Source organism: Cervus canadensis, chromosome 25, assembly GCF_019320065.1.
Source record: "Cervus canadensis isolate Bull #8, Minnesota chromosome 25, ASM1932006v1, whole genome shotgun sequence".
NCBI lineage: Eukaryota > Metazoa > Chordata > Mammalia > Artiodactyla > Cervidae > Cervus > Cervus canadensis.
In genome coordinates this window covers 49,554,682-49,574,707 of record NC_057410.1, presented here as the reverse complement: position 1 = coordinate 49,574,707, position 20,026 = coordinate 49,554,682, and the positions used below count along the sequence as shown (strand labels likewise).

The following is a 20,026-nucleotide window of genomic DNA, read 5'->3' as shown; positions in this document are numbered from 1 at the left end:
TCATTAGCCTCATGCTTATTTCCTATTGTGTTTTTAAAATATATTTTCATGAGAAGAGAAATAGTTTGGACTTAATGCATGTGTTGCCCTGCTTATGTTCACTCAGCCCAGCACAACGCACTACCATCTAATCCAAATTTCTTTCACTTCATCTTTAATGATAAGTCAGCATTCACTGTAGGGACTACTCTGGTCATGTTGTTACATGAATACCCTGGGGTATAACAGGTCATATTCTTAGCCCCACACATATTCTAACACACTTCACACTGTGCCCTCACTTGAAAATTCTAGTTCCTAGAAACTACTCAGATTTCTGATCCTTTGCCAGTAGCCACTGTCACTTAATGCATTTGGGCATAACTACTGATCCCTAACTAGAGTGCATTCCTCTGGACTAAACTGTTGCCAGGTAGAACTTGGCTAATGGACCCACCAGTCACCTGCAAGGAGACCATAAATGTTCTCTGGATAAGTCAAATGGAGTCCCTTAAACACACACCTGTAACAAATGTTGTTTGGTTTCCCCTCCCAAATCTATTTTTTATTTATGAGGACAGCCAGTGGTATGGTGCCAGAGTTTTCTATTTATATTCATAAACCAGAAATGACTGAAATAAAACTATCTTCATCTGCATGAGTTATCAAAATGTTTGTTTGATATTCATTAATATTTTGAAAGCCCATTTAACAAACTCTGTCAATATTTCAATTACATGCTTTCCTAACTTAACCACCCAAATATCCACCAGCCTACTGCAGTTAAAACCATTATCCTTAGGCCAAGCCATGACTGCTACACATACTAAAATTCCTATTTCATTTCTTAGTGATTTTAATTTGTACAGGTCAAGATAGTGATCAAGATATTTTCCTGGCAATGTCTCCCAAATCCATGGGGCCCATTTGTGAACATTCTAAGGGAAACTGATAGAAGGAAGTCTGCAGTGTTATCTTTGAATCTAATTAAAGTATTTATAAAATCTACCCTTTAACGATTATTTTCCCATATTTTATCAGTGGACCAGATAGAAAATCTCAGTAGAACTAAAACAAGTAATGAGATTTAAGAATTAATTTTAAAAGCTCCCCCCACCAGACAAACAAAAACCAACTACACTGTTTCATTAGTGAACTCCATGAAGTATTTAGAGAATTAACGCCAATCCCTCACAAGCTGTTCAGAAACAGAAGAGAAAGGAACAGTCCAGTCCTTTCTGTGAGACCATCACTGTCCTAACACACAGCCCAAAAAGATCTCTCTCTCTCTCTCTCACACACACACACAACAATGTTCCCTATAAATATACACCAGAAAATTCTCAACAAATACTAGTTCACTGAGTTGAGTAAATTATAAAAAGGATTATATATCAAGACCAAGTGGATTTATCTCCACAATTCAAGATTAGATTAAATCTGAAAATTAATCAATGTGATCAACATTGATTAATCAATTAATCAACATTCTATTCATAGAATATAGCACTCTATTAATAGAATATAGGACAAAAGCCACATGATCATCTTGACTAATGTAGAAAAAGGCATTTGACAAAATCCAACAATCTTTCTTGATAAAAAGTACTCAAAAAAACCTGGAAATAGAAAGGAACTTGCTCATCTTGATAAAGGGAATGTACAAAAAAACACTTACACTTAATGGCAGAAACCTAAGATCAAGAACACTCTAACATCAGGAACAAGACAAGAATGTTCCCTCTTGCCACTTCTATCCAATACTGCATTGGAGGCTCTAACCAGGAAAATTATGCAAGAAAAAGAAATAAAGGGCATTTGTATTGAAAAATGAAGTATAGATCACATGATCATGATGATAAGGAATCCACTGAAAAATGTTATAACTCATAAACAACTTCAGCAAGCTTGCAGGATACAAGATAAATATGTAAGAATCAATTGCATCTCTACACACTACCAATGAACAAACTGAAAATAAAATTCAGGAGGCAATTCCATTTAAAATAGCATCAAAAATACTTGAGAATAAATTTAATAGAAGAAGTATAAGATTTGTATATTGATAATTACAAATATTTTAAAAGAAACTTAAAACCTCTAAAAAATGGAAAGATAAGTCATGTTAATGGATAGAAGAATTAATACTGCTAAAATGGTAATACTTCCCAGTTGATCTACAGACTCAAAAAAATGCTAGCTGCTTTTTTTTTTGCAGACATTGATAAGCTGATATGCTAAAATTAATTTGGAAATTCAAAGAACTAAAATAGCCACAATAATTTTGAAAAAGAACAAAAGTTACAGGATTCATGCTTCTCAGTTATAAAACTTACTACAAAACTATGGTAACCAAGATAGTATAGTATTACCATAAAGACAGACATATTAATCAATGGAATAGGATTGACATTTCAAAATAAACCCTTAAATTTATGGTCAATCAATATTTGACAAGGGTGCTAAGACAAAGGCAGAAACAATTGTCTTTTCAACATGTGGTGCCAGAATATCCACAAGCAAAAAATGAAGTTAGTTCTTTAACTTGGACTCTATACAAAAATTAACTCCAAATGGATAACAGACCTAAGCATAAAACTATAAAACTCTCAAACACAGGCATAAATCTCCGTGACCTAGAGTGATGTTTTTTTTAGATGCTACAGAAGTGCACAGAACAGTGCCTGACATACAGTTGGGTCTTTATTTCTTAAACCGAGTTTCTTTTTGCCTGTAATTATCAGAAACTTGGATAATATGTGCTTCTGAAGTTGCTCAGTTGTGTCCGACTCTTTGTGACCCCATGGACTGTAGCCGCCAGGCTCCTCTGTCCATGGGATTCTCCAGGCAAGACTACTGGAGTGGGCAGTGTGTGCCTAGGCGGGTTTAATTTTTCTCACTGAGGGTTCCTTAAACTTCTTGAACCTGAATTTTACCAGTTTTGGAAAAGCCTCAGCCACTATCACTTTAAAGTGATTTAAAGCATTTAAAGTATTTAAATACTATTTCTTTCATTTGGACTTCCCTGGTGGCTCAGATGGTAAAGCGTCTACCTACAATGCGGGAGACCCAGGTTCAATCCCTGGGTTGGGAAGATCCCCTGGAGAAGGAAATGGCAACCCACTCCAGTATTCTTGCCTGGGAAATCCCATGGACGGAGGATCTTGTTAGGCTACAGTCCATAGGGTCGCAAAGAGTCAGACACAACTGGGCAACTTCATTTCACTTCACTTCTTCACTTCACTTCTTTCATTCATTCCCCTCTTTCTAGTACTCTAATTTCCAGATGTTTATACCATTTATTATGCCCCAAATATCTCTTAACTTTTTTCTGTTCTTACTATTCTCTTTTTCCTCTGTGTTCCAGATGTGTTTTATTGATCTGCTTTTTTGATTTCATTAAACCTATGTTCAGCTACCTCTAGTCTGTTGTTAATCCAACCTAATACACTCTTAAGTTTAGAATTATTATTAACAGAGTATTCACTGGAAATTGATAGTTCAAAAGTCTATACTAAATTCTCCAGTTTTCAAATTTCATCCTTTTAAAATACAAATTTCCTTTCTTTTTAAAATATATCCATTGTAGTTAAAGATTTTGTTTGCCAACCCTACCATGTAAATTATCTGTGTATCTGCTTCTAAAATTTTCCCTTAATATTCTTTCCATTTTACTTATAAGTTTTCATTTATATGTCAAACATTGTGCATTAAAAAAAAAAATACCTACAAGCTGAAATTTAAAATCTCTTCCCTAGAGCACATTCATCCTTTCCACTGTTAAGACAGATAGTTTGAAGGGCTAAATACTTAAACCAATAAGGATCTGAGATGGATTAGAGATATTTTGCATTTTCTGTATGATTCACTACATCTTTGATTTAAATGTCTAATGCAGAGACTTGTAGAATATTTCAGGCCTCTCCCTCTAGCAGGATTTTGTTTCATCAGCAATGAGACAGTGTACAAGATTTCATTCTGCTTTCCTAGTCCAAGGTTAATCTTAGTTTTATAAATGTTATAGTTTTTATCACTAATCTATTAAATGCTCATAACCGTAAGTTAATTACTATTATAATTACTGTTTTACCTGTGAGGAAACCCAGCAACAGAATGATTTAAAAACTTTCGCAAAATTATTCATCATGAGTGGCAGAGCTGACATCTGAACAAGGGAAATCTAGATTTAGGACCATGATCTTAACCATTACATATCTATTACTACCTTTCAAAAATATTATAAATGTTCAAAAATGGGAATTTGTTAAATATACAATGCAGCTTTCTATGAATAGTATGTAACCATTAAAATTACCACGTAGATCTATATTTAGGCAGAAATGATAGTATATGTATACTGTTAAGTAAAAAAGAGAACAAAACTGTATTATATGATTTAATTTTTGCAAAATAAAACTGTGTGGTGCAGACACAGAGAACAGACTGGACACAGTGGGGGAAGGAGAGAGTGGGACGAATTGAGAGAGTCGCACTGAAACATATGCGTTACCATGTGTAAAACAGAGAGCAGTGGGGAGTTGCCGCCTAACACAGGAGCGCAGCGTAGTACTCTGACAACCTAGAGGGCTGGGGCGGGGGGAGGCTCAAACGGGACGGGGCACACGTGTACTTACGGCTGATTCATGCTGTATGCCAGAAGCCAACATAATATTGTAAAACAATTGTCCTCCGGTTAAAAAAAATTTTTTTTAAAGTGTGGTTTATGCACTCGTGTATATGTGAATATATAAAAAATGTAAATCAGTGTATGCCCAAATAGTAATGGTGGTTATCAGCAGGCATAGGGTTATAGGTGAATTTTTACTCTATTATCTGTATTTCTTTCTTCTTTTGTTTCTATTTAGTAACTATCATGTAGCACTTATTTTAATTTTTCATTCATAAAATTTATGTAGTAAATACTACAAAGCGTAAAATTTTCTCAAAAATAGAAAACAAAAGTTTCTGATGAGTCACATTTTCTTCTTTAGAAATAATGATAATTATAAGCTAGGAATCATTCATAATGTATGAAAAGAATATTATGGATAAATACTGGAATGACACAGTGAAGAAACTGCACAAAGATAATAACTTGAGGTTAACATATGTAAAGACACATGAAATTAAAAACAAACACAAGCTGATAACCAGAGTTGTTTTAGCAGAGAGGTCTTTCTCCCACCAATCTGAGTTGTAATTGATGCATTGTGATTACAGGTCTATATTTTTGGCATTTCCGTTTTCTCAAAAGTATTACTGAGAAAGATTTAGTTACTAAATCATGCACTCTCCTGAATAATTTTTCATTATTTTCACTTTCAAAATCCTCTTTCTTTTCAGATACTTCCTATTTTATAGCAGGATTTAATCATGGCTATGTATATGACAGTATCTCAAAATTTTCTGACATACTGATGGCCTTTAATCTTTAATGCATAAAAAAGTTATCTTAAATTCTCAATCATCATTTCCAATTTTGCTTTAATCTCCACATTTTATCTTCCATATCTGAATGATAACTCTTTGTTACAAATGTATAATATAAGGCTGCAAAAGACCAAAATCAGCTAGCTCTACACATCCAAGTGATTTGGAGTACCTGTCTCCAAAATGCTAATCTCTTCTTGCTGTTCATCATTTCCCCTCCTGTAAACTGACAAAATGAATGTTGAGTTTTTTATTTTGTTTAATGAGTGACTTGAGAAAACTGAAAGGCATGGTGGATGTTGGGCTAATCAATCAAGCAGTGGAGGAAAATAATTCTTTAATGATTTTTATATCTCTTATTTTGAATATTTACTCTGTGTATGTCTAGTAGGTATACATGGTAAATATATTTGATAAGAAATAATAATGAGGGACTTCCCTGGTGGTCTATGATTAAGACTTCACCTTTCAATCAGAGAGCAGAGGTTCAATCCCTGGTCTGGAAGCTAAGATCCCAAGCGCCTTGTGGCTTAAGAAACCAGAACATTTAAAAAAAACAAAAAAGACAGAAGCAATAGTGCAACAAATTCGCTTTTAAAAAAAGGAGCAATATTGGACTGTTTATTATGCACTTCTCTCTTTGCAAGGTATTGTGTTTAGTCCTTACACAGCAAATGAGAGCACCAGCCCTGTTTTGCAAACTAGAAAACTAAGTTAAGGAAGCTGATTTCCCAGAATCATCAAGAAGCTAGAAAGTGGTGGTACCAGGATGCAGAGCCAGAGATGTGGTCTAAGTCCTATGCTCTATAACTATAAATTACATGGTTTCCATACAAACAATACATTTCATTTAAACTTGCTAGGAAAATATAATGAAGTAAAAAACAAAGCACAACAATTTTGAAATTCACAAATGATAAATATAATTATTTGATTTTTTATTTTGACAACAGCATTTTCTGTTTAAAGCCATATCAGCAGAAGGAGAATTGATCGAATATTTTTAAAAATATTTATTCCCTCATCAAACTTATTCCCAAATAATTTTGTAATAAGTATGGGTTGTAAATAATGTATAAGTCTGTGACTGGCTAGAATCTGTTCAAATGTCTTTAACTCAGCCAAAATAAATATTAAAAATCTGTTTCAATATTTTTGGAAGCAATGTAGTTCACACAATCTTCATTTAAAGATTCCCTTACTTGGTTTAAGCCATTGCTATGACTATTTGTAAAGATTTGCTCACAAATACAATGCAAATATTAAGACTAACAGAAAGGCTTTCCTTTGCAAAAGTCAGGTAAATGATGTTTTAAACCATCAATCTTCTGTTGAGATAGATGCCAAATGAAAAGAACATACATTTTTTCGGTCAAAGTTTTCTCTCCACCAGGGAATTAACTTACTATGTGTAGCCTCTATTTTTGAAGGCCAGAAACCAATGTGATCAAAACTAAACCATAGTAATTAAAATAATCTCTTTCAAGCATAAAGCTAACTGGGATTGCCTTTGTCTGAGGCCTTGATAGTCTTTCCCAAGAAAATCACTATACTAGCACCTAGCATGGTGCCCAGCACAGTGAGCACCAAACAAAAATATTTTTGAATAAATGGATGAATCATTGATTATCACAAAATAGATATAAAACTGCAACCACTCTGAAAAAACTAGTAGAACTAATTATAACAAATGAAATAGCACAAATTATTCACAATGTATATATAAAAAGATATTCAATGATATTCCATTACAAGTGATAAGATAATGTCATTTAGGGCAAAAAATAAAAATATTTGTGAAATCAAAAGATATATATATATACCTTCTTAATGGACCAAACTTGATTTATACTTTATCTTCACTGGGCAACAAGGTTAAAAAAAAAGTTGGGAAGGAATTTTAACCAGTACAATCACTTTCAGGGTACTTTCATATCCTCCTCTTCTGAGTTCCATTGTTTTAACCTTCAGAATACACTTAATCTTTCTCAACAACAACAACAAAACAGTCATTTTAGCAACAGTAGTCTCTTTAATGGTGCTTCCCTGGTAGCTCAGCTGGTAAAGAATCCGCCTGTAATGCAGGAGACCCCGGTTCAATTCCTAGGTTGGGAAGATCCCCTGGAGTGGGATAGGCTACCCACTCCAATATTCTTGACCTTCCCTGGTGGCTCAGATGGTAAAGAATCCACCTACAATGTGGGAGACCTGGGTTTGATCCTTGCGTGGGGAAGATCCCCTGGAGGAGGGTATTCTGGCCTGGAGGATTCCATGGACTTTATAGATAGTCTCTTTAATATAGATTTTGATTCAATTTGGGTTAAATATTATTCTTCCTCAGAGCTGTAACATTTTTCCCACCTGGTTCCTTAATTTAATCGGGTGATCAAAATCATAGGAAACTTGAGACTCCTATCAAATGCCTTCTCTCAAACACACACAAAATTATAGGGCTGCTTTACATTCCACCAATAGGGAAGGAAGCACCACCTTTGGCTAACTATCTATTAAAGAAGGTTGAAGGAAAACTTTTTCAGTCTTGTATTTATTGATTCACAAAAACATAAATCTCATTTTAGATCTTAAAAACAGCTCCGACCATCTTCACTCTAATTTACCAGCTATCCCTGTGTGAACCCAACCAAAATTTGGAGCTCCAAAATCACTGCAGATGGTGACTGCAGCCACAAAATTAAGACACTTGCTCCTTGGAAGGAAAGTTATGACCAATCTAGACAGCATATTAAAAAGCAGAGACATTACTTTACCTACAAAGGTCCGTCTAGTCAAGGCTATGGTTTTTCCAGTGGTCATGTATGGATGTGAGAGTTGGACCTCAAAGAAAGCCGAGCGCTGAAGAATTGATGCTTTTGAACTGTGGTGTTGGAGAAGACTCGAGAGTCCCTTGGACTGCAAGGAGATCCAACCAGTCCATCCTAAAGGAAATCAGTCCTGAATATTCATTGGAAGGAAACTCCAATACTTTGGCCACTTAATGCAAAGAACTGACTCACTAGAAAAGACCCTGATGCTGGGAAAGATTGAAAGCAGGAGGAGAAGGGGACAACAGAGGATGAGATGGCTGGATTGGCATCACCGACTCAATGGACATGAGTTTGAGTAAGCTCCGGGTGTTGGTGATGGACAGGGAGGCCTGGCGTGCTGCAGTCCATGGGATCTCAAAGAGTCCGACACAACTGAGCGACTGAACTGAACTGAACTAAAACCCAACCATGATCTGGTTAGTTACATGTGAGAAGAGAATGTTCTATAAAACATTAACCGTCACCAATAGGTTGAACAAGTGTTGCATTTAAAAATTCCAAAGGCAATAAAGCCAAAAAAACATATCAAAAGACACACACACAAGGATAAAGGGATAAAATAGGAGGTAAGTGAAAAAACAGGCAGATTAGTTTTGATGTTTTAAAGGCAGTAGAACATTAAGATGTAGAACTCATAGAGAAGGCAGCAATGGAAGGATGCATCTGGAGGGTATCTGGAAATAGAATAACATGAATTAGAATTAATAGTGACAATAGAATTGATAGTGACAATTTCCCTGCTATTGTTGAACAATAGGACATTGAAGAGGACAGACCCTACCCCAACTATTTCTAACAGGCTTGTTACTTTCTGAAAGCTAAAGTACTTGTTACTTTCTGTGCACTTTCTGTGTACTTTCTGGGATATTAAATCCAATTAAGACTAAGTAATCGAGATGGGATGGGAAGAGTGCCGGGAGTCAGAAGGTCTAAGTTCTAACCCTGCTACTATGACTGACTAGCCATGGCTATGAACAAGTCAGCTGCCTTTTTTGTGATTTAAGGTCACTGTTCCAGGTTTCCTGACACAATGACCGGTTTCCTTCCATCACCAGTTTCCTTCCAATTCTAAGTCTCATGAACAACAGAAGTCTGTTACACATACCAATGTCATTGAAAGATGGTGTGGTGTGGTGGTGTGCATGCTCAGTTGTGTCCGACTCTTTATGACACCATGGACTATAGCCCGCCAGGCTCCTCTGTCCAAGGGATTTCCCAGGCAAGAGTACTGGAGTGGGCTGCTATTTGCTCCTCCAGGGGATCTTCCTGACCCAGGGACGGAACCTGCATCTGCATTGACAGGTGGATTCTTTACCACTGAGCCACTAGGGAGGCCGCATTCAAAGATTATATACCACATAATATACAATACACATACGCTCACACACAAATATTCTCAATCAAAACTTTAAGCCATATTCCCATGAGTCTCTTCCTTCACTATCCATATAAACATTTTATAAATATATACAAACAGAGTGTGTATCTACATTATGATAGTGACTATATCTTTTTTATGCAAATATGTATAGGCTGAAATAGAAAAACTATTTTTTCTCAAAAGAGAAATAGGGTGCACTATATAATACATATATATTTTTCCCTTGAAATATTCTTCATTAGTGAGTACATTAAAACAGAAACTTACAAAGTGTGCTAGACAGCATACTTATGCTTATCCTGATTGAATGAGTTATGTAAAAGATTAGAACTGAATAATTTGACACTATTTGGTAAACACTTAAATGTGTTAGGCATATCTGTAAATCCTCAAGTGAATAAGGCTTTCCCTTCTCTATGAGATATGGGAAGGGGAAAAGGCTTGTGTCTTTGACAAGGCACTTTTCAAATGGAAATAAAACTGAGATTACCTAATCAGTTACCCTTGTGGGTGGATGGGTATACACCTGCACTGAATCTTAGACTTAGAAAATGACAGAGCTGATCATCTTTATGGGTTTCATGACAGAGCCACAGCAAAATGATTTCCTGAGATCAATATGTGGTTGAAAGAAAGCTGTTTTCAATGGAAACAGGAAGCTAGGAGCCAACCTGTTTCTATGGTAACCAGAGCAGCAGCTACCCAACAGCTGTAGGAAAAGAAAAGGGCAGAAAGTTAAAACCCAAAAAAAACAAACAACTAAAGAAATCCATACTAGATGACCTTATTAGTGTGATGGTCCCTAGAGGACAATCAAAATGAGTGCAGACATGCTCTTTCCCCTACCCAGGGATTTTTAGCAGTCACTATGCTTATTTTTTCCTCTAAACTTCAAAATCTTGGAGCTGGAAAGAAGTTTGAATACTTATCTAGACCAATGTGTCATCCCCATTTTTTTCTTTCAAAATAAAGCCAAAGGAAATCAAGAATTAGAAAGACAAAGTAAATTCTCAAAGGTCACACAGCTAGCTGTGAAGTCAGAATTAGTGCCTAGGACTCATGGGTTCCAACTCAGGCATTTTTCCAGTGCTCTTTCCATATATTCTCTACTTCCACTCCCTTCTCCTCCCAACACCCACACTTTAGTCACCTTCTGTGAAAATATTGACTACACAGTATTAAAATTAATCACCACCCTTCAAACTCTAAGAAAAGCAAAAGGCAGTGCTATCCTGTCATAAAAAAATCTTGACTGCTTTTCCAAAAGAAAAGCCCTTCATACTTCAAAAAGAACTGGAGCAAGTTTATATAATCTACTGATGGTTATAGTTTAGATTATCTTGCCATTATATATTTCCTTACAGCGATCTGTGTTTATACTATATCAGTCCTTTAGCCCTCTTTACTATTTCATTCAGATATATTTTTTTTTTATATAATTTTTTTTTTTTAATTTTTTTATTAGTTGGAGGCTAATTACTTCACAACATTTCAGTGGGTTTTGTCATACATTGATATGAATCAGCCATAGATTTACACTTATTCCCCATCCCGATCCCCCCTCCCCTCTCCCTCTCCACCCGATTCCTCTGGGTCTTCCCAGTGCACCAGGCCGGAGCACTTGTCTCATGCATCCCACCTGGGCTGGTGATATTCAGATATATTTTTAAAGGTCGCCATAATAAAAAAAGGGTAAATGATTCAGAATTTGAAAATAAAAATGAGATCTGAAAACTCCATTCACTTTATTTGCAGTAGTTAAAATAAATAGTAATATACATATTTCTAAATGGGAAAGGTTGACCTGCATTTTTTATAAAACTACACATTTCCTCGTTTTCAGTTGCTTTGAAAATAAGCTTCTTGACAGAGAAGAAACATTTCTCTGGCTCTCATTTAGTTTTGTCAATTCGGGTCTACAAATTAGCTCTTGGGAAAACAGAACAGGAAAAAAAAAAAAAAAACCCATACATAAACTGTCCAACTATTCACCTTTGGCATGATAATGCCCCAGCAACGGATTAGGTCACCTAGTTTGGGGTCAAATACACTACCAAAATACAGTTCTAGTAAAGTTACTTGGTTTTTTAAATTATGTGTTGAATGAGGCACTCTCTAATCTTATCCAATGCTCAGAACATATGAATAAAATTAAATATATTTGTGAACTGTATAATTAGTGGCCCGGAAAAAGTCAAGGGAGACTTAGATGCTTATATAGCAAATGCAAAACATCAGACTCTTAACAGCAGACTCTTTTCAGGGGTCTGAAGTTTGGATTTGCATTGTCATGTGATTGGCCATAACTTTTAATTGTGAGATTAAAAAGATGGTCAGATAGCATCACCGAATCAAAGGAAATGAAACTGAGCAAACTCTGGAAGATAGTGAAGGACAGAGAAGCCTGGCGAGTTGCAGTCCATGGGGTCACAAAGAGTCAGACATAACTTAAGTGACTGAACAAACAACAACAAACTTTTAATTAAAATAGAAGGGATGAAGACACTCGAACACACTGTAAATAATTTAGTTGTTTGCTCTGCAAATAATTCAGTTGTTTGATATAAGTACAGCTTGTCTCATACTCTTCAATAATATTGCAAAGAGAGAGCCTATACATCATTCTGAAAACAGAAAAATCAAGGCTGAAAAAGCCTAACACTTTCATAATACAATAAAGACTAACAAAAGCATAAAACCGTTGTTTCTTTTTCTTTTTTTTTTTTGGCCACACCCCACAGCTTCCAGGATCTTAGTTCCCCTATCAGGGATTGAGCCCCAGCTTCTCCTAACCAGTGGACCACCAGAGAATTACCAAGATCATCATTTCTAAATGCAGTAGTTTCTTGCACATCTCAAGCAACATTTCCACATGAGTTTTGGTTTTTTTTTTAAGGGAAACATCTTTAGTATCTCTGGAATTTTGCTTGTTGTTATTTTGTTGCACTTTTAATTGAATAGATAATGTTTTAGGAAATATTGCATTATAAATAGAGTGGTGAGCTTACTGAGGGAAAAGTACCATATCTGCTCACACACTCCTAGTATCTTATATAGTTTCTGGTCTACAATGACTGCAGAAACAATATTAATTGACTAAAGAAAATTCTAAAATTTTAATAATTAACAATATTTTACAAACAAGCTTTATTTGGCCATTATTTCTTTTAACTGGAGCAAGGCTCACAAAACAAGAATTAATATATTTTCTTTCTTTAACCTTATTGTATAACTCAAATTGTCCTTACCATATTATAATTTGTAAAAATTAAATGCTATGTCTAAACCTAGAAAATAGTTATTTAGAAGATCATTCCTTTCCTGTTTTATGCTTTGAGGTAGAGGAAAAAATGTCCCATAAAAAGTAAATTACATATATGCAATTCTGAATCCAATTCTAGATAGTCCTTTTTTAATTTTAATTTTAAGGAGTATACTTTCATAATTCTGTGGAAATAAAACCATTTAAATGCTTTTTACTGTTTGTAAATATCATTCAATGCCATCAACAGGATAATCTCTCTTCTATCCAGATCTCATTTTCTCCACAACAGGTTTCCATGACAACTTATATTTAAATTTTTATAAATTTCTAATATATTTTTAAGGATGCAATTCATAAATAAAAAATATAAACTTATTTACCAAGTTAACCTGAACAATTTAGACTGCTCAAATATGTATTTACATCATAAATTAAAAGCAACAGAGGAAGGGAAATGCCAACCAAAACGAAAGGCAAAAATACAATGTTGTAAAATTCAATTACCTAGTTCCTATCACTGTTGTTTCAGTGGGCCACTTTAGACTACACAAGTTAGAAGTAAAACAAATCTACTATATAATCAAGTCACACTCCTCAATACTGGGAAAGGATAAGGACAATGATGAAACAAGTATAACAAATTGAAAACAGAATTTGCACAGTTAAAATTGTTCATCTCAAGTACATCAATAAAAGATGAACTAATGTAAAATGAAGAAGGGTTTATAAAAGTTAAATACTTCTATTAAGAACGACATCAGTAAGACCACAGCTGAAACAAACCACTTGATAATTGATTTTATGTCTCCTCAAATCATGTCCATGAAAAATATAATTTCATCCAGTGACCTCCCAATGTAATTCTATTTACCAAAGTAGTCAGATAATATTGTCAGTCAATCATCTGAACTATAAGTGTCCATAAAAAATATTAAATCACATGTAAATAGAATGGTGACTTCTGAGTACTCTTTTTTAAGTGACCTCTAATAATTTGAAAAGGAATTTTTCTGAAGACAAGTCCCACAAATGTTAGTCAATCTGGGGGGGAAAAAGGAAAAACATTACATATAAACTGGTCAATAAAAATCAAAAGTTAGAACAGGGTTCATTTTAAGAAAACTGGAATCCCATATTTGCACTCTAATGTTGGGTAGTGCAACCAAAGACCGGGGAAAAAATGTATATGTATGCATACACACACACACATATATATATACACACACACATATATACACACACACACACACAGACATGTCATAGATGACCTTTCAAAGTTAGAAGACTAAGGACTGTCCTATGCTGCATTAAATCTCAAGAGCAACACTACCTGCAGAGATTTCACAAGCCAGATAGTCAGTTATAATCAGTGGTTGCAGTGGAAAGGGCGTGGGGAGGGTGTCATGAGGCCTTCAGCATCATTTTGGCTTTGCTAATAACTTGCTCTACGACCTTGGCCATCACTTAGCATCTGCAGTCTTCATTTTCCTCATCTGCAAACTACAGGTTCCTCATGAGGTGACCTCAACGAAATTTTCCAGGTCTCTCATTCTCAGCTGATTCTGTTTCTAATGGCTCTTTGACCTTAAATTAATCTCTAATCTATCTGTGTTCTTTTCCTCACCTAAAATGGATGCAGGTCAAATTCTTAATATTATTACAATAAAATCTTAGTAAGATTTTTAAAAAACTGTTTTCAAGTTAATGTGCTACCCTTGGACCATTAATTCATAGAACCAAATTCCATAGCAGTAATAACCTTGAAGCTGTTCCTGTGCAACCTAGACTACAAAAAGTGCATTTTATTATCATGAATAAAAATAATAAAACACCCTGGTTTTTTATACCACATAAAATAACAAAATTATATGATGAGTCTGAAAACAAATGCAGATTATGTTTTTAGTCGCCAATTGGACTATGGCACACAGCTGGAATCCAAAACAACAGAGATAATGGTCATGAGTCTGTGATTTAATTTAAATAAATAAATAAGTGCACTTTTTTTCCCCTGAATGCCAACTCTTGCTGAATTCATAGAATGGTCTTAAAAGGAAGATCTCAGAGTTGAAGTTATTAATTCTATATTCAAATATGAGAATATGGACATAATAGAATTTATGTGTGCACTTAAATACCAGATCCCATAAAGTAGAAATGCTTTAAATTGTCTCTTTGATAGTCTATATCAACTTGCAAACAAAATACAAGCTCGGACTTCTAAAGTGGTATCAGAAGCACATCTTCTGACATGTTACCAGACAGCTGCACAATGTCTCAGCTGCAGAGACTTCTGACACGCAGAGGAACACAATGATGAGGATGGAGCCAAACTCAAGCTGGGAGAATTCCCATTTTGCACAAGGAGGATCTTTTCTGGGTGTCAGAAGCAAACTAGACACATGCAGTTGCAAAGATTTAACTAAATACAGTACTCCATTCTCACATATAATCAAAAACCATCCACATGCTGCATAATTTGGGGTTATTTATATTTCCTTTATTTCCTTTAGAATTAGAGTAACCATTATTAGTTACTTTTATCATCTCTTCACTGGGATTTTGAAGAATCAATCCAGTGTGTTAAAGACTAAATTTAAACTGTCACTCAAACTAGAAACTGAAAAGCAATATTGAGTATGGGATCAAAATCTATAGAATAAAATAAAGTTGCCTACAATCTAAATTAAGAGACTCCCACTGAACCAGGGTCACAGAAGTGTCCAATCAGCATTGAACCTGTAAAAGACACAGAGCGCAAGGGGAAAGACAAGAGACTCCAAAATTCACTGCGCAGGTGGGCTATCCCGTCAGCTCACTGGGGCAAGCGGACTCAGCACTGCTCTCCCTTGGATGGAGGCAGGACCAAACGATATTCAGGAGGTCTCTTTCCAAGATGAACCTGTTCATCTCCCGGCCCAGCCACAGACATATATTCCGTTTCCCTCTCTATTGTCCTCAGATTAGATTCCTAAGTGGGGCCACTGCTCTGGGTGAGTCAGGAGTGCCAGACCTCACTGGAAAAACCAAACCCTGATGATCGGAAGGCCTGGAGGACCCTCGGAACTCAAGAAAAGGTTGGAATAAAAGAGAAAAAGAAATTCCACAGGAAGCGTGGTAGCGATTTCAGAACGAGGTTCCAACAGACTTGCCCAGAGTAGTGGACATTTGCCCTGCTGGTCCCACCTGGGGAAGTAAATCTCGTTTTGAGTTGAGGAGGAGAGGAGGGGGAGGCTGAGGGGATCGGGGCGGGTAGAAAGGGAACGAGGGAGGGGGGCCCTGAGTTTGCCCTGAGCGACGGGCCCCCCACCTCCCGATTAGGGACACCCCGGCTGCTCCCCAAGGCCCTCTGCAGAGAGAGCAGAGGGGTTAGGAGAAGCTGGAGCAGCAGGGAAGGGGGCGCCGCTGGCCTTACCCTGGCGGCTCTGGACGAGTAGGGGTCTTCGAAGAGAGCCCACATGCGGGGCTGCAGCCTCCTCCAGCGGCCAGACTTGCCGTCAGGGCCCCCCAGGCCCGCGGCGTCCTCGATGCCCAGCCTCTTGGCCGCCAGGTCCTCGTCGTCGCCGGGGTCGCCGCCGAGGAGGTCGGGGGCCTCGAAGATGTCGAGCGCCTCCTCGGCGTCGCGGTGCTGCCGGTAGGTCATCCAGCAGCAGGGCTCCACGTCGGTCTCGTCGATGCCCCAGAAGGCCAGCTCCTCCTCGAAGAGCGGCCCGCACACGTCGGCCGGGCAGTGCAGCTTGCCGGTGCGGTAGTAGTTGAGCACGTAAGCGAAGACCCCCGGGTGCCGGTCGAAGAAGAACTCGCGGCCGCCCCCGGCGGGGTGGTCGCCGCCGCGGGCGCTGCAGTTGCGCGCGCCGCCCTCCAGGCAGCCGCCGGGCCCGGGGGACCGCGGGGGCGGCCGCGGCGGCGGCGAGCGCGCAGGGGGCGGCGGCTGCAGCGGGTCGCCCTGGGGCTCGGAGGCGGCGAGCAGGGCCAGGCGCGTCCCGGGCAGGGTCTTGAGGGTGCTGCGGTAGGTTTCGTGCCGGGTGCCCCCGACATTGAGGATCACCCTCTCGTTGCTCTCGATCTTGCCCATCTCTCTGCCTCAGACATGACTGGGGGGAGGCGAACACAGCGCCAAGTTAAAGAGCGCGGCTGGCGGAGGCGCGCTGTGTCCCCCGCCCCCACTCCCAGCCCCAGCACCCCAAGATGCAGCGTGGACGGGGAGGCGAGGGGCCACGGGGCCTCCCTGGAGAGGTACGCCGCCCAGCCCCGTCCCCGCCTCAAGCAGCACTGAGCCTTCCCCGGGTTTCTAGAGAACTGAGACAGCAGTCCCCATCTTCCTTGACCTTTCACGACCCCTCTCCCCCAGCCTCACACCTTTCTCCCTCAGCTCTGTCTCCTGCATCTTCTCACCCCTCACCTTCTCTCAAGTTGAACCCGTTTGCAGTCCCTACATCTCCCCGGCTCTCTCCCCAAACCCCTCATTTTCCCCTCCGAGATCCTCCCGCGTCTTCCTCTCCCGCCCCATCCTCTCCCCAGCCCGCTCCCTTTCCTCGCTCACATGGAGACCCGCTTCCCCCTACCCTCTCCGGGAGGCAGTTCCCTCAGGCAAGGAGTTCTCTGTGCCCAGGCAACTTGACAGTGCTGGGCGAGAAACCCCCGGACTGGGCGGCGAGCCCCCCTCAAACGCCTACCCTCGGTGAACTCTGGGCGGCCCGCCGCTCCCAGGCTCCCGGGGACTGCCCTCCGCACGACCTGTTCTCGGTTCACCTCTCCTCTGCCTCCCGGGCCAGGCAAACAGACCGAACGCAGAAGTCGGAGCAAAAACAAACGTCCCTGCTAGTGCCTTTCACCAGGAGACCTCTGCCTAATTTCCTGATCCAGTTTTCTTTTCACATGATTGCTGTGCAAATTATTATTACTTGGGAGAGGAAACGACTCACTAGAATCCATTTTGGAGAGTTGAAGTGATCCACGCATCCCACCCCATCCCCCCTTCGCAAGAGAAACAAACGCCTCTCGGGAGGAGAGTCGGGGGCTGCTTCCCAGGAGGGGCGAGTGGGGCGGCTCCCCGAGGGAAAGCCGCTGGAGGCACGCCCCCTGCACCACCGAGTTGGCAGTCCTGGTGACGGTGTCCCCGTTTCCGACCTCCCAGCCACCTCTCCCCGGGGCTTCGGCTCTCCAGTCCTGGAGCGGAACGGAGCGGGGATGCCTGCCTCGCGGGCTCTGCCCGTCCTTCCCTGCAAACCCGCCCCTCGCCCTCCCGCCCCTAGTTACCTTAAGGAGACCGAGAGGAAAGTGCTGCTGCTCCGGCGTCCGAGCGGACGAGGGGCTCGGGGCAGCCCGACTGAGTCCCGACGCCCAGCCCAGCCGCCCCGCGCCAGCGAGAAACTACTTGTTGGCGTCTTCCGGGTGCAGGTGGTTGGGCCGCTGCCCCGGGGGCCGGGCTCGCGGAGACAGCGCCCGCCGGCCGCGCGCCGCGCCGCCCGCCCTCATTCCGCGAGCGGCGGGCGCGCCCCGCGACGACCTCGGCGCCCAGAGGCAGCATCGCGCGGGGCTGGGCGGACCGTGGAGCGCGGGGCGGGCCCCGCCGGCGCGCCGCGACCCTGCCGGCAGCGGCTGCCGCGCCGCCCACCCGAGGCCGGGGGGCTCATCCGCCCGCAGGCGAGCCCGCCCTCCCGCCGGCGCGGACCGCAGGTCTCCTTCCGCCCCCCAGGCGGCCACGGCCGGAGCCGCCCCTCCGCGCCGCTCGCCGCCGGCCTCTGCGCCCGAGCCCGGAGCGCGCAGAGCGGCGGGTGGGCGGCGGGTGGGTCTGGGGAAGCGCGGCTGTGCCAACCAGGTTCAGCTCGTTTCCTTCAGGGAGCCTCTGTCCCCGCCCTCTCTGGAGCGGCTGTCCGCCTTGTTTACACCCCACTCCACACCCTTTCTCTTCCCGCTACCCCACCCCTCCCAACAAGTGAGAGCGAAAATCTGAGCCCAAGCGCGGTTTTTTGGTTTGGTTTTGTTTTTCTTAATGGCAGCCGGAGGGAGCGAGCTCTACTTACAGGTGACAAGTGAGTCCGGTCTCCGGCGTCTTATCCATGGCTGTGGCTTGCTCTTTTCAGTCAGATGTAGGTCTCCAGTCACCACATCATGGTTATATAAAACAAAACAAGTTTTAAAAGTTTATTCCAGGAGCATAAGGCTCTAGCAAGTGAAAAGTCAGGTTTATCAGAAGCTTAAAAAGACGAACTACAGATATCTAAATACCAAAGCAGTGATCTCATTAGCAGGTTTCTCCCTTTATAAAAATTGTATTGGGCCCTGTATTAGTTTGCTAGGGCTGTCAATAATAGAGTACCACGAACTGGGTTTTTTAAACAGCAGAAATTTATTATCCCCCAGTTCTGGAAGCTCAAAGCTCCAAATTAAGGTGGTGTCAGGGTTGGTTTCTTCTGAGGGCTGTGAGGCATGGACCTCTTCCAAGCCTTTCTCCTCGGTTTATAGATGGCTGTCTTCGTCCTTTGTCTCTACCTCATTTTCCGTTTATGCACGCCTGTCTCTGTGAACAGATTTCTCCTTTGAACACTAATCATACTGGATTAGGGCCCACCTTCATGATTTCATTTTAACTTAATTACGTCTGTAAAGACTCTAACCACAAAGAAAGGGACACTCTGAGGTACCGGAGGCTAGGAGTCCCACATCTCTTTTGGGGGGCCGTGGTGATTGGGGGGAGGTTTGAGGGGGAGCTTGAGACACAGTTCAACCCATATTAGACCTCACCACCAGATAGAGGGTGAGTTTCTGTGACTGTGTATATTTCTAGAAAGAAAAGGTTGGAAGAGAGAGACCACAGTCCATGGAGATAGTTTGATAGGATTGACGTTGAAGTCCATGGAGTAGGTGAAACACCAGGTTGTATGTAGGAGAAAGTGCCCGAAGAACAGATACTAACATAGACACCATGGAAAGAGCAAGAGTTGTGAGTTACTGATGGAAAAGTTTTAGCAATATACAGTACTGCAAGATAGGCAATTAACTATAAACAACTCACTAAAGAAAATTCCTACCTGTTAAAACTGTAAATACCCAAACAAAGTGAAGAAAGATCTTTGGAAGGGCACTGATGTCTAGGAAACTAATGCAAGAAAATATGGTAAGTATACATTTGTAAGAAATTTA

The 20,026-nt window shown here is 40.5% G+C and overlaps 1 protein-coding gene across 5 annotated transcripts in view; it reads right to left on the bottom strand.

Annotated features, from left to right (window-relative positions):
- Positions 1-18,360, bottom strand: part of KCNC2 (potassium voltage-gated channel subfamily C member 2) — a 188,606-nt gene extending 170,246 nt beyond the window's left edge. For 4 of the 5 annotated variants that reach the window (XM_043447098.1, XM_043447100.1, XM_043447101.1 and 1 more), the window contains exons 1-2: positions 18,140-18,360; positions 16,296-16,974 (exon numbers count right to left, since the gene is read on the bottom strand). In XM_043447098.1, coding sequence (XP_043303033.1) covers positions 16,296-16,955 — 660 coding nt within the window. In that variant the 5' untranslated portion in view covers positions 16,956-16,974; positions 18,140-18,360. The remainder of the gene's footprint in view (positions 1-16,295; positions 16,975-18,139) is intronic. The other variant, XM_043447102.1, reaches the window with a different exon arrangement.
- Between the last annotated feature and the right edge of the window lie 1,666 nt (positions 18,361-20,026).